General features: G+C 39.3%; 1 protein-coding gene across 1 annotated transcript; it reads left to right on the top strand.

The window, feature by feature from the left end:
* Positions 1 to 528: 528 nt before the first annotated feature.
* Positions 529 to 13,781, top strand: LOC105214390 (serine-rich adhesin for platelets). Its single transcript, XM_011187774.3, has 3 exons — positions 529 to 1,084; positions 9,318 to 9,464; positions 10,518 to 13,781. Exons 1-3 carry the CDS (start codon positions 894 to 896, stop codon positions 12,469 to 12,471), a joined length of 2,292 nt encoding a protein of 763 aa, XP_011186076.2. The 5' UTR covers positions 529 to 893; the 3' UTR covers positions 12,472 to 13,781.
* Positions 13,782 to 13,997: the final 216 nt, after the last annotated feature.

The raw sequence follows: 13,997 nt of genomic DNA, 5'->3' as shown, positions 1-13,997 counted from the left end.
ATTTGCATGTCAACTTTGAAAGAGATATGCACACACACACACACACACGGACATACATATCTACATCTAAGTACTCGAAGTGCCGAAGGGTTAGAATTTCCAAAGATGTCTGTATGTATGTAGACAAAAGTACACACACTCATGCGATTCCACTTTATGGACTTGAATAACTCAACTTAAGGGGGGATCCATGCCAGAGTACGAGTGTGCACGCACACAACCACAGTCACATGAGCGTAAGCTAACCCAACCTGGCTCCACTTAAACGCGACTTGGCGGCATTCACACACCCGCTCGTCGGTATATGTATACAAATGTACATATGTAACTGTAACTGGTCGTAGTACGTTAGGTCGGCAAATGCTCGTTAAAGCGATCTGTGTGTGCGTGTATGTGCACGAGTACGCTTAGAAAGGCAGAAAGGCGGGCAATGCGCGATTCGTTATCTTGACGATTGTCGGGTTGTGTTGGCGCGCTCTTGATTGGAGCTCTGTGCGGCTGAAGTTGTTTGCTGTGCTTGCGGTATCTGCGCGTGTGTTGGTGTTGGTAAAGTCGGAGGGATTTCTCCTCGAAGATCAGCGATCGCTGGCGACAGTTTTCGTCGGTGGTTCGAGCTATGCGCGCAACTTTGTGATCGCTTACGGATACTAACAATCACTTGCTCTTCGCATGTTGTTCGTGCCGAGTTTTTCCGCGTATGTGTGTGTGTGTTTAAAGTTTGACCAATTCAAAGTTTATAAAAGAAAGCACCAAGAACGACACTTAGATAGCGTTAAAAATTAAAGCGGAAGGAAAGGATGATATGAAACCTATCAATTGCTTGGTGAAAAAATAACTTTAGCAATAGAGAGTTACAATTTGGTGTTTTGCAATTTTTGTGCGTGTTTGTCAAAATGGATACGGACGAGTCGAAACAGTCACGGTCCAAGCCGGTGGAGACACTTGTTTTGGCGAACTACGCTGCGAAGGCGGAGCAGAAGCGTGGCGGTGTTGGCAATGGCCGCAAAGAGGATGAGCGCATTACGACCGCTGTTATGAAGGTCTTGGAAGGATACGATTGGAATCTGGTCCAGGCGACCGCTAAGTGAGTGCCGTAATTTACTTCCCAAATGTGATTATATTTTCCACTCGTTTTTTGCCTGCGCAACTTGATGCACAGAGTATATTGATGTATGTCTTTTTGAGAAAAAAGTTGATATTTTTATAATTGGTAGAAGACAGGACCATTTCCACGCGTATATTAAAAGACTCAAATTTGAAGTAAAGGGTCACAGTTGAAAGAGGGATCTGCCTCGGTAAAAGTTTTAAGAGTGTTCATGGGCTCAATGCAAAGATCACGGTGAGAGACCTTTGTTTCATCTTTATGGAAATGGGATATATTTGGTTATATCCACGTCCACTCCCATGTAACGCTATATTTTGAAATTTCTAAAAGTGCGAAAACTGTTTAACGAATAACAACGGAAGTTCGTGAGAAGGCACACATTAAGAATAAATTTCAAAATAAACCACGCCCCTTTTGCATAGAACGTCATTTTAAAAGCCGCCAGCTTATTTTAATTTAGTTTATATTTTTCAAGGAATAAATAAGGTATAGGTAAGGTACATAAAAACTGGCACAATTCGTCCTCCTTATTGTATCATCCTTCTCTTCAGTTATATTCCAGAAATAGTCGCAATCGATCGACATACCGAATATAATAATATTCATCTCTCCGTATCGTATATTTTAGTAATGTGGACTCTATGCTTGAGAAAAGCATAGATTTTTTTATTCGAGTGGAACAGTGTAACAGTGAAACTGAGCTGAGCTGAAGTGAGCTGGAACGAATAAATTTTGCTGTATCGGGGTCGGAATATCCAAACAAAATGTATTTTGAAGCCTAAAAATTTACGTTCTTAAATACATTTTAATATTGGAATGTTGCTCCATTTATTATACTCGTATATCTACTTTAAGTCAATCCGTCACCTTTTTTAGAGACCAAAAGCTCGTCACAGCGACCACAGGTGCTATCCGAATGCAATCGTAGTCGCTTCTACCCTTCGGGGTTGATCGAAACGTTCTTTAACAAACTTAACAATAAATGTAAAATTTATAAAAGTCTTGGGGAGATAAGAGTCTTTCACCCGCTTCAGTATACAACTTGCTATATAATGTTATCAAAACCAAGTTTCGACCAAATATTAAATGTTCCTGTGTTTTTGTATTTCTGAATAATTGTTAATTTTTTGTTGTGCGAAATATATAGTCATTCTTTTTATTGCTTCTGAGAATTGCAAATGCATAAATTACAGGACAAACATAATTATATATATTAAATTGGAGCGGAATCAAACATTAGAAGCCAGTTTGGTCTTTAGTGAGCACACTTCAGCCAACAGCTATTCTGGTCAACCAAAAGTTTTTACTGGAGAATTATTAATACAATTTATAGATATTATAGATTGTTTATACAATTCTACTAATAATAGGTCCAGTCTTCCTTAAGGATTATTTTACCAAAGAGGTTCCCCCCTACATAACTTATGTTGGTTAAAGGGTTTCTGGACGCGGTTGTGCACCATAAATTAAACCAAACCAAACATTTTCGCTCGATAATAAAAGCAGCCAAATATGTGTTATTATCTGCTATAAATAGTGGTATTAGGAGCTAATTTTCGCACAAAAACAAAAATATTTTTTAAATAAATTATTACTGTTCCCCTATTGTTTGCACAACTTATCATATCAAAATCGCACTTATGCCAACGAATGTGCTTATGTTTGTGCCAAGAGATTGCAAACCTTTATCAAAGCTACCGAGTGCTCGGCAGACCATCGCCGAAAACATGCTATTACCCAATGAGTCATTAATTGTGTATGCCTTTATGCGCATTTCAAAAGCCTCGGTACAGTAAAGGAGGATTTTTAAACTGAATCTATAGCTTCATACGAATATATTACGCGAACACACTAAAATGTGACACATAGTCGTGTGAAATTGGTGTGAAATAAGTGGCAATATGCTGCGATAAGGTTGGAGTATATCTACGTATTCATGTATTTGTTGGGTAGTGTGATAATCGAAGTATGTGTTAAATATGCTATTAGACTATTCACAATTCAAGAAAAGGCTCAAAGGACAAATTTTTGTCAAAAAATTGACAAGGCAACAATTTTGTATTTTAACTTGAAATAAATTATAATTGAATAAAGAAAACGCACGGTATGAACTCCTTAAAAAAAAAAAAAAAACAAAAAAAAAAACAATTTTATTTTTTTTATTTTAATTATAGCTCCACCCACTACTTGGTCGAGGATATATGAACATTTTCAACTGTTTTGTGACCTTACATGTTCCCATGATTTAAATTATATTGAAGCACCTCAATTCGTCCATGGTATCTAATAACTAATGGAAAATGTAACGATGTGTTTTTCATGTAAATCTGAACTTTTATCCGAACTAAACTTTAAATTCGTTCAAGCATTGAGTTTTTTTAAACGTTGATCTAAAGAATTTTGAGATTCGTATATTACTAAAATATTTTTTATAAATTTGATTCCGTTGTATGAAACCCCAGTTCCCAAATCCATTCTGATAAGTTAGAGTTTGTCAAAAGCAAAATTTTTATTTTTACGTTTTTTGTAATTTGCATTGAGCTTCTGATCGAATCCTTCTCGATATTCTAATCGTTTAAAACCTATAAATCTACCTACACTCACCGGGCGTACGGATATGCTCGGTATAATTTTCCTAGAGAAACTTCTGAATGGTTAAGTTTGCAGTTAATTTCTTTCGTCTGATATCAAGTTCAATATCCGATTTCGTTCATCTGGGTTTACACTCTTACTTTTTAAATCTCACTCCAGCATATTTATTAAAAATTTAAACTGTCTTTTAGTTTTCTTCTTCTTGACTGGCGTAGACACCGCTTACGCGGTTGTAGCCGAGTCCAAAACAGCGCGCCACGTATCCCTCCTTCTGGCAGTTTGGCGCCAATTGGTTATCCCTCTCCACCTGGTCCTTCCATCGGAGTGGAGGTCTCCCTCTTCCTCGGCTTCCATCAGCGGGTACTGCATCGAATACTTTCAGAGCTGGACTATGTCTATGTCGTCGAATAACACATACAGCTCATCGTTCCATCGTCTGCGGTATTCGCCGTTGCCAATGTTTAAGGGACCATAAATCTTCCGGAAAACCTTTCTCTCGAAAGCTCCTAGTGTTGTCTCATCGGATGTTGACATCGTCCACGCTTCTGCACCGTAAAGTAAGACGGGAATGATGAGAGACTTGTAGAGTTTGGTTTTTGTTCGTCGAGAGAGGACTTTACTTTTCAATTGCCTACTTAGTCCATAGTAGCACCTGTTGGCAAGAGTGATTCTGCGTTGGATTTCCAGGCTGACATTGTTGGTGTTGTTAATGCTGGTTCCCAGGTAGACGAAATTATCTACAACTTCAAAGTTATGACTGTCAACTGTGACGTGGGAGCCAAGACGCGAATGCGCTGGCTGTTTGTTTGACGACAGGAGATATTTCGTCTTGTCCTCGTCTTTTAGTTTTACTAATTCTAAATCTTAGCTGTTGGAATTTGTGTTTTGTTTTTGTTGTTTTCTAAGGACCTTCAAAGGATTTTTTTTCGATTTGGATCAAATTTAATCATTTAACAAATCTGTACAAATATGTAATCGTTATATTTTTAAATACTTTTTATATTTATTTAATCTTTTGAGATTTTGTATACAAACCACAAATGAACACACATTTTTGCTTCCCCTTTATATGTATACAAGTGCATATAGGATTCAAACTATGCTTCTAAATATTTCCTGCCTATACACAAATCCAAAGAAATCGCATCTCACACACATACTCGTACATATGTATATTTCAATTATCTTGAAAAGGTTCAAAAGAATATCTGAGAAATCTTAGAAATCTCAAAATTTGTGTAATCTCTAATTTTCCAAAGCAAAAAATCAAATATTCAGGCGAGTGGCAGCGGAAATTTGTTTAAGCTACTTTAACTTGCAACAAAGCATCGCGAGGCAGCGGCTCCAGCTCTGCCAGCATGGCTTGGCTTATCAATTCGCTGCAGGTCTCTTCCATGCAAATGATTTAGGTTGAAATGGATTTTTTTTTCGGCTGGTGAATGAAAAATTACTTGTTTGCCAAGATCGTCAGCGCTTATCTTTCACCAACAACGCGACCTGCAGCAGCAGAATGAGCAGTGTGCTGGGGCACTCAAAAATCACAATGCAAACAAGTGGCAACCGCAAAATGTCAACAAGCCAGCAAGTTCACAAAGCAAGTGAAAATAAGGGAAAACAAAAAAAAAACCAACAACAAACAGCTTCCGACCTTCCGCTGCATTGAAGGCGAAAAATGCTGCAAACGGCAACTGAGGCCCAAGCCCAAGCCGAAACCGAAACCGAAACCAAACAACTAACTTGCATGCTCGTGTAAACAAACAAACTAACAATAACAACAACAACACACAAATTGCGTAGAGCATACATATCTGTATGTATGCAATAGACCGAGCGTGCAGCCAACTACTTGGCATTCAGTGCGTGGGAACTGTCACACAGCGCTTCCATACGAGCGGCATACATACACATGTACGTGTGTGTGTGTGGGAGAGTAAACGGCGGTCGAACGGACAGGTATTTGCCGGGCCATTGTTGCAGTGAAGTCGCACTTTCATAAACATAAGCGCTGCAACGCGCTTAGAACACACACACAAACACACGCGAAAGCGCCGAGCGAAATTTGAAGCGCGGCGCGTCCACCGAACACATACGTAACTGCACTACACTGCGCTCGTGTGCGTGTGTGAGTGTGTCTTTTTATTATCTGTTCAATAAATATTTACTTTTTCGCTCGCCTGGTATTGTTGTTGTTGGTTTTGGTTTTTATGTTGTTGCATATTGCTGCAAGCAACATACTCGCATGTATATATATATGTATGTATGCATGTGCTGCATGGTGCACATTTTAACCGAAAATTAATTTGTTTGCCGCTGATAAATACTCGTTCGTACGCATGCGTGCGTGTGTGTGAGTGTGTGTGTATGCTGGAGGGTACTTAAACAACAGCCACATCAAAAGGTGCTAATTGCGCTTATTTCGTTTAAATGTAAATTTATTTACGAATTTGTTATAAGTATCGTATCGTGTTGTATTTGCATTGTATTCACATTTTTCCGCTTTAACTCACCCATATTTGTACTAGTCTGTATATGCATGGCATATATACATACATATACATATATGCATGTTTGTATGGCTGTGGATTTGGATTGGTTGTGTCATTTCGGTTGCTCACATCTCAAATAATTTTGTATTCATAATCTCCGCTGCAAACATTATTCTTGGTGGTAGCTAATGAACATGTTGCACCTATTATGTTAGGTGTCTTCAACAAACGGTTGTTGGTAATGTGATGAAAAATAGTTCAATCGGGTAAAAACCACGCCCACTTCTCAAATAAAGTGCGATAATTGCCTAAAGAATACCGCTAGAACAGTCAATAGTCAAGACGGAGACGGCTCAGTAAACTAATGCGGATATGTTAAAAAATTTGGTAAAATTGGGTGTGTTACCGCGCACTTTATGCAGAAATCTCGTGGAAAATGCGGTGCGACAATTATGATTTTCTCTTTTCTGGTTGAACATAATTAAATTAGCATAATGTGATGTGGTATCAGAATTTATAGAATTGACCGAAGTTATTTGGTCATATTGATTGTGATTTCTTTGAATGAGTGTGACTTCAAAGCACATGCGTGGTATGTTCAAAAATATTGACGGGTTTAGAGAGTCCAATTGTCAAGATGTTTTTCGTTGCGATGAGCTAAATTTAATATTCGTTAGACATTACTCAGTATGCCTTTTTGCCATTTCCAACCAGAAAGAAAACCTTAAAGGGCCATCGTTTGACAAGCATATGATAATTCGTTAAAAGAGGGAAAAGCTATCCCAAAAATTTAGTTTGAGAAGTGTTTTATCGATTGGAAGAATCGCTGGCATAGGTACGTAATATCAAATGGTGACTATTTTAAATAAGATTACTGTTATTTTTTAACACACCAGCTCATCTTATTTTGGCATCAAATCGAGCACAATCGGTTGAAATCAATTCGATTTCAACATTTTTTCAGAAACCTCTCGGTAATTAAGTAGACCATTAGAGATTATACAAAATATTTTAATTTCTTTATTTGACCTCTGGGTAACTGAACGAAAAATTATATTGGTGAGCACTTCTAAAGTGCATTTCTGAGTTAAAACTTCCGTCCAAGCTAGTCTCTATAATAACAAATGTTTAACTTTTCGTATTTTTCGCAAAGTACGTTAATTATGAGAAGACAATTTTACAAAGTAACAAATAAAAAATTGAGGCTCCAAACAATGCGGCTGCGCAATTACTTTCTGAAATCTCTTATTAAAAGATAAAAGATCACATACTTAGTTGCTGCAGCAAGTCACATACACATACACACACACATACAGATATTCACGCCCAAATGGGATTAAATCATTACAGAACTGAGAGATAAGAAAGAAAAAGTGACTACAGCGTTGCTGCGTTCTCTTCCGTTGCTGGACACATTTTGGGCCATTTTGTGCATTTCCTAACTAACAAGCACACACACACACACACACTTGTAAGGGTGTAGGCATGCTTGTAAGTGGTATTCGCATGTGATCATACAAATCTTTCTGCTGCCCTCTCCCATTGCCAATCGCCCAACTGCATATGTTTTGTTCTCTGGCATCTCGCATGCTGCCCAGATTGCATTTGCAAAACGTCTGTGACTCTGACAGATGACACAAGTCCACTTCGGTGCAGATTTCTTGCGATGTCTCTTGTTTACACTTAGATTTGCAGGCACACAAGCAAACAACCGTGCGATTGCAATGATGATAGAGAAGAAATGTGGGATTGCCTTATAAATGGACTGGTCAGACATTAGTCTCGTTGCGGCATTGCTTAAGCCTAACGATTTTATGTGTTCGGTGAGTTGGAAACAACTGATAGCTGAGAGTATCTGTAATATAATTATAACGAAAATATGCTGGATAGATCCCTCAAAGGGAATATCCACATTATTTTCATTGTATCTGTTCTGATTCAAGATAGTCAGCAATATTCAATATCCAATATTTCACTCCTCCATTGAAGCATCAGGAATAGAGGTTCAATTAAAAACCAAATGGCTTACAGTCTTCTTCTTATCAATATAATATTTAAAACAAATTTTTTATGATTATTTCCCATTAATCTCTAATTAAAGAGTTATTTAATTATTTGCTTCAAAATATGATTTGGTGTACTATAAAGTGTGGACCGGCCTCCTGCCAAAAGGAACGGTTTTCTCACTAGTCAAGAGTTCGTGGATTTTCTCCATTTATTTCGCCTTTGCGACGGCGGCGTCTGTGTTTGTTTACGCGCACACAATTTTTTTACAGCCTGCTGCTTCCTTCGCCGTCTCCTGCGCTTACGCAGCCTGGCACTTCACGCTTGGCAGCGCGCTAATCACATTCAACTGATGCATTTCTCCGCTGTGGCACTTGTTGCTGTGCAGTATCAGGCTTTTTTGCCTTTTTTTGGCTCCGTCGCCAGTGTCGTTTATGCAGTCTTTGGTGATATGTAGATTTGCAAAACTCATTAAAATGATAGCTTCAAGTGCGCTTGCATCTTCTTCCTTTCTTACATGAAATGAATATGAATTTTGTCGTATATTCGCTCGCAAGCGTTGCATGCCACATCAGCATCGCCGTTCAGCGTCCGGTGCAAATGAAGCATCAAGTAGCAAGCACATTTGCACTCTGATAAGTCACTGCCTAGGAGCTTCCCGGTGCCTGTGGCTGGGCGATATGAATGAAGTGTGAATGCGCCAAATTAAAAAGGGCGGGTTCGCGCACAAATATTGCATCCGAATCAGCTATGATGAATGGCGTTGCATGTGGCAAAAAATATATGTCTTCCACTTCAGAAAATTAACGCCGTTTCGGAAGTTGCAAAACCATTTAGAGCTTCTCTTGACTGAGTCTTTAGTGCTCCACTTGTGGCTGTCGCTCGCCTAGGCCACTTATATTATTTTTCCTCCCCTCACATTTCGTATTTAAGAATTAGTCGAAATATTTTGATACTGTCATGCTACAATTTGCTCTAATATCAGGCGTGGTACCTCATAGTGAATTTTGCATTTCATGCCGTACGCGATGGTTCAACTATGCCATGGTTAAATAAGTATTAATGCTTTCGTATTATTTAAACTTTAAAATTATTCCTATATTGACGATTTGTAATTCTTTCAATTTTAGAGTCCCTTCAGACCGCAAAAAGGATCACATTAAACGACCGATGAATGCTTTCATGGTATGGGCGCAGGCCGCACGACGCGTAATGTCCAAGCAGTACCCTCATTTACAGAACTCGGAGTTGAGTAAATCGCTCGGTAAATTGTGGAAGTAAGTATCTTTTAAATAATTGCTAACGTCTTCATAGAGAACGACAGTTCTTTATGCAAAAATTATTCAAAAGTTTTTTCGAATGAAGTCCAAAATGTATTCTGTAGATTCTCTAACGATCGTATTTTCATTTTGTAAATTTTAAAATAATTATTAACAAAAGCATAAATATGGATCGACACGCTATAATTACGAATACCTTATTTCTAATAGCGAGATCAAATTGGTAGACATTTAACAGTGATTTTAGAGATATCGAATTAGATTAATGACCAGTTGTAAAAGTATAGATAATAAGTTGTATCGCTCACACAAATTGTTTGGAGTTTAATAAAGCTTTCTGACTAATATTTTGATTGCAAAATATATTTTTTACAAATAGAAATACACATACCGACATACCTATATATAATAAATTTATAAATCAAACATTGCGATATGCTTATGCTCTGCCAGAGTATTTAACTGCGAGACTTTCAAGCTTCGAATTCGCTGAAAACCATAAATCAAGCATTGAACCGAATTATTTTTTGTTTGACAATAAAAATTCTCAACGAAGCGTAGATTACGCTTGTATTGAAAATTTCATGGTTCATCGATAGTGCTTTGGTGATAAGTACGAACGTTCAAGCAGCCGCTTTTTACGCGCTTCAACTCAATGTGCGGACAGTTCGCTTATCAACGACGAACCAAAAAATATCGGAAAAAATCACAAATCATTTCAACCGCGCGTTCGTAATTTGTTTTTGTCTTTTGTCGAACAGCTGCGCTACGATTTGCCGACGTGCCTCATTGGTGAGCAACACTCGCGATTCACGGCTCACACACAAAGATCAATTGAAATGTGTGCTTTTCATATTTTTATTCTACGACACTAAATCAACAGTTCAGATTCTGAAATTCTTATTCGTCATTCTGTTATCACTTATCACATTTGTTCTTCATTCTTTCATTAGAATTCTTTTGCTAGTTTTTATGAATATAATTCCGGGTTTACTGTACCCACATTGCATGAAAAATTTATAAATCGACTTTGATATTTTCTCCATACAGAAACCTGAAGGAGTCCGACAAGAAGCCTTTCATGGAATTCGCGGAGAAACTGCGACTCACACACAAACAGGAGCATCCGGACTACAAATACCAGCCGCGCCGCAAAAAGGCGCGCACCCTCACAGCCAGCGGCGTGCAGTGCGATGATGTGCTATCTGGGATGACAACCACAAACTCCGCCGCAAAATTGTCTGGCGAAACGGCAAATGACTGTGCATCTGGCATTTTCCAGTCAAAGAGTTGCAGCGGGACGGCCGGTATCCGGAAGGCAATAGTCGGCGGTAATGCATCCACCGCAAATCGAATTAATGGGCGCATCATTAAGCAAACACCGCAGTCGTGCCACAATAGCGGATACAGCGCAAACGGTGCTTTTCGCAATGCGAATAGCAGTAGTAATGGAGCTATCACATGCGCCGCGGATATGCTGAATAGCGAGGCGTTCATCAGCTCACTGAACAGCGCATGTGCCGCTTCACTGCAGAGCGTTGCCAACGGCGGACTCATACCCGAATTGGCGGGACTTGATTTCGGACAACAGCAGCAGCATTATGATTATGCGCGCCCAATGGATTCACCTTGTTCGACGGCGAGTTCACTGCAATCGACGGGTGCCAGTACTTCCGCGGATGGACAGCCGCTCACCCCACCTGCTACACCTTACACATTGAGTAGTGGCAGCTTGCTAAGTGCCACTTTGAATGGGAAGCGTACACCCACCCAGGCGCAGTTAACGCAGAATTCGCAAAACTTATTGCGACCACTCAGCGAAACTGGTGTGGTGGACGTGGATGTGGCCGCTGGTTACGGCGTGCTGGGGGAGGGTCCCCGAGAGTACATTTCTTTAGATGAGAACCCGTATAACACCGGGCTGTTAGATTTTCAGCGCTCCACTCATGAACTGCTTACGGCTAACGAGTTAGTTTCATCAAATTACAATGCGTCCGGAGCGGGATTAGGCGGAGGGCGCATTTTCAACCTCGATGCAACTGCGAGCGATAGTTATAACAGCTACCCCTCAGGACAATACATTGCCTACAATTACGTTTCAAACACAGATGCCTGCAATTCGCCACATTCCATTGGAGTCTTGAATTACTTAGAGTCCACAGCAACTGCGACGGGCGCTGTGGGTGCAAGCAATAACGGCAGTAGTTCTAACAAATCGCCCTCGGCATGTTCAATGGGCAAGTTCGCAGCAGCACATAGCTATTTAGCGCCGACTTCGCTGAGCAACAGCGACATTGATCCAAAGGAAATTGACCAATATCTCATGGATCAAGTGGTGGTGCCTCTGACACAGTCCGCCGCATTACAATTGCAGCAACGTGAGGTGTCCGCAGTAGTGACGGCGGCCACATCGAGCACCGCAGTAACGTCCACGGCTGGCGCAATTTGTACAACAATAACCAAAGCGCCGTCGGCGGCAGCAACAATAGCAAGCGGCAGTTCATGCATAAGATCCATCGTCGGTACAGCGAATAGTCCTATCGGAGATGGAGCCACAGCCGCTAATTCTGTGAAATCCTCCACTTCATTTCAATTGCCCCACAAATCACATTCGCAGCAGCACCAGAGCGATGTTTTAGAGTTGCAACCAATACACCGGACATCAACTACAACTACAACAACATCGTCATCGACATCACCACTGGCATCGAATGGTATTCCCAGCGAATATGGCGGAAACAGCACTGGCACTGGCAGTGATAGTTGCAACAATAATAACGGTATGGCTGGCAGCAATGTCGGCAGCTCCGGTAATTGCTTTTATCCGAGTGGTATTGACATGAACGCGACAGCGTTGTCCATCTCCCATGGCTATCAGCATCAGCACTATGGTCCACAACACCTAGCACCACAACAGCAATCCTCACCGCATCACCAGGCACAACGCGAGCAACAGCAATCCCACCAACAACAACATATCTGGGGTAGTTATGTCAGTCCGTAATCAGAGCCTGTTGATGAGCCTTCAACAGCTGCTTATTTACCCTTCCACCCGCTGCAGTACAGATACAATGATTGCTCACAGTCTTCCAGTGTTCGCACGTCCATTCGCCTTTATTGCTTGGCAGTTGGGCTCCTAAATAGTTGCACACACCCACCAAACGTCTACATTCTATTCGTATTCGGATTTTGGGGGCGTGCAGTTCGACCACCTCCAGTGCTTGCTCAACCGTCCAGTGTCCGGTGCGGCTACTTACTTTGGATTGCGTGATAATTCCGCATCCGTGTCACTTAATGACAAATACGCATGAATAACGGAATCGTAGCCGAATTTAACTGGTAGGCGGCCTATCAACAGACAATAACTGTTTCCCGTGCTATTAACTTGGTATATTGACTCCATCTTTCTAAGAGACGGCACACCAGATTTATTTTAATTAAATATTAAAATATTTTAATTAAAAGAATTGTAAAAGAAAAGCTTAGGTTAGTATTCAAATTGTTTCAAAGGCACACAGTTTTAAGAAATTATATAATTGTTTAAGAAAATATTGTTACTTATTCTTTGGTTGAAGACGGTCGAACTCCAGCATACGGGCTTCAGTAATTGGAAAAATATATCACTGCTGTATGATTTCTTTTTTATTTTTTACTAAGTGAGTTGGTGCTCCGAATAATTCCAAAATATATTTTCATTACAAAATATATACATGGTTTTTAAAGTAAGAGCTTAGCATAAGTTTAATGAAATTTTCATTAAAGGTTTTGTACTTTATCCTATGAAGGTATAGTAAGTAAGAAACTTTAGTAATTTTTAGTCAAGGTAGCAGTTTCTTTATTGTGTTTTCAATTTAATAAAGTAATGAATATAATTCACAGAAAAGTTGAACATAATAATAACATGGTTGGACCAGCTAAATATATTTCCATTGAAAAATTAGCAAATCTAGCTTTCTCTAGCGCAGGCTCTATTATTTTTCAAAAACGGTATTTTATTTTTGCGAAATTTCGCTAATTTCTCCACAAATTACCAAATATTGGATACACAAATTGTGGAAATAAAACTGTTTACTCATTTATTGCCTTTAAATTATGTTTGCCTAATGATTTGTTAAATAAACAAATTGAGCGAGTTAAATATTTGTGGTGAAATGTGTTAATTATTTCGAAACACAAGCCTCAGAGTAGATTAAGTGCGATGGGAAAATTTCACTGAAACCGTTTTGACTTTGTAGTGCACTCTCATAGATATGAATTTAACACATTCACCTTAGAAGAATGGACAACGGAGAATATTAGTGGGTGTCAACATCATTAAAGCAGAATATTTTCTTGGAATATTAATAAATCAACGAAAAGATCTAATTGACTCAAAAAACGAACTTTCTTATTATAAAAGCTCATTTCAAGGACTTCAAGGTTTAGAATTATAGACAATATATCAGGCTATCAGTAGTCAAACTATTTACATATATATATTTTTTCCCTAAGTTCCTAAATGGTACGTAAAGCCTCAAGTCAATCTATTTA

The sequence above is a fragment of the Zeugodacus cucurbitae genome, chromosome 2, assembly GCF_028554725.1.
Source record: "Zeugodacus cucurbitae isolate PBARC_wt_2022May chromosome 2, idZeuCucr1.2, whole genome shotgun sequence".
NCBI lineage: Eukaryota > Metazoa > Arthropoda > Insecta > Diptera > Tephritidae > Zeugodacus > Zeugodacus cucurbitae.
This window is presented reverse-complemented; position numbering and strand designations above follow the sequence as displayed.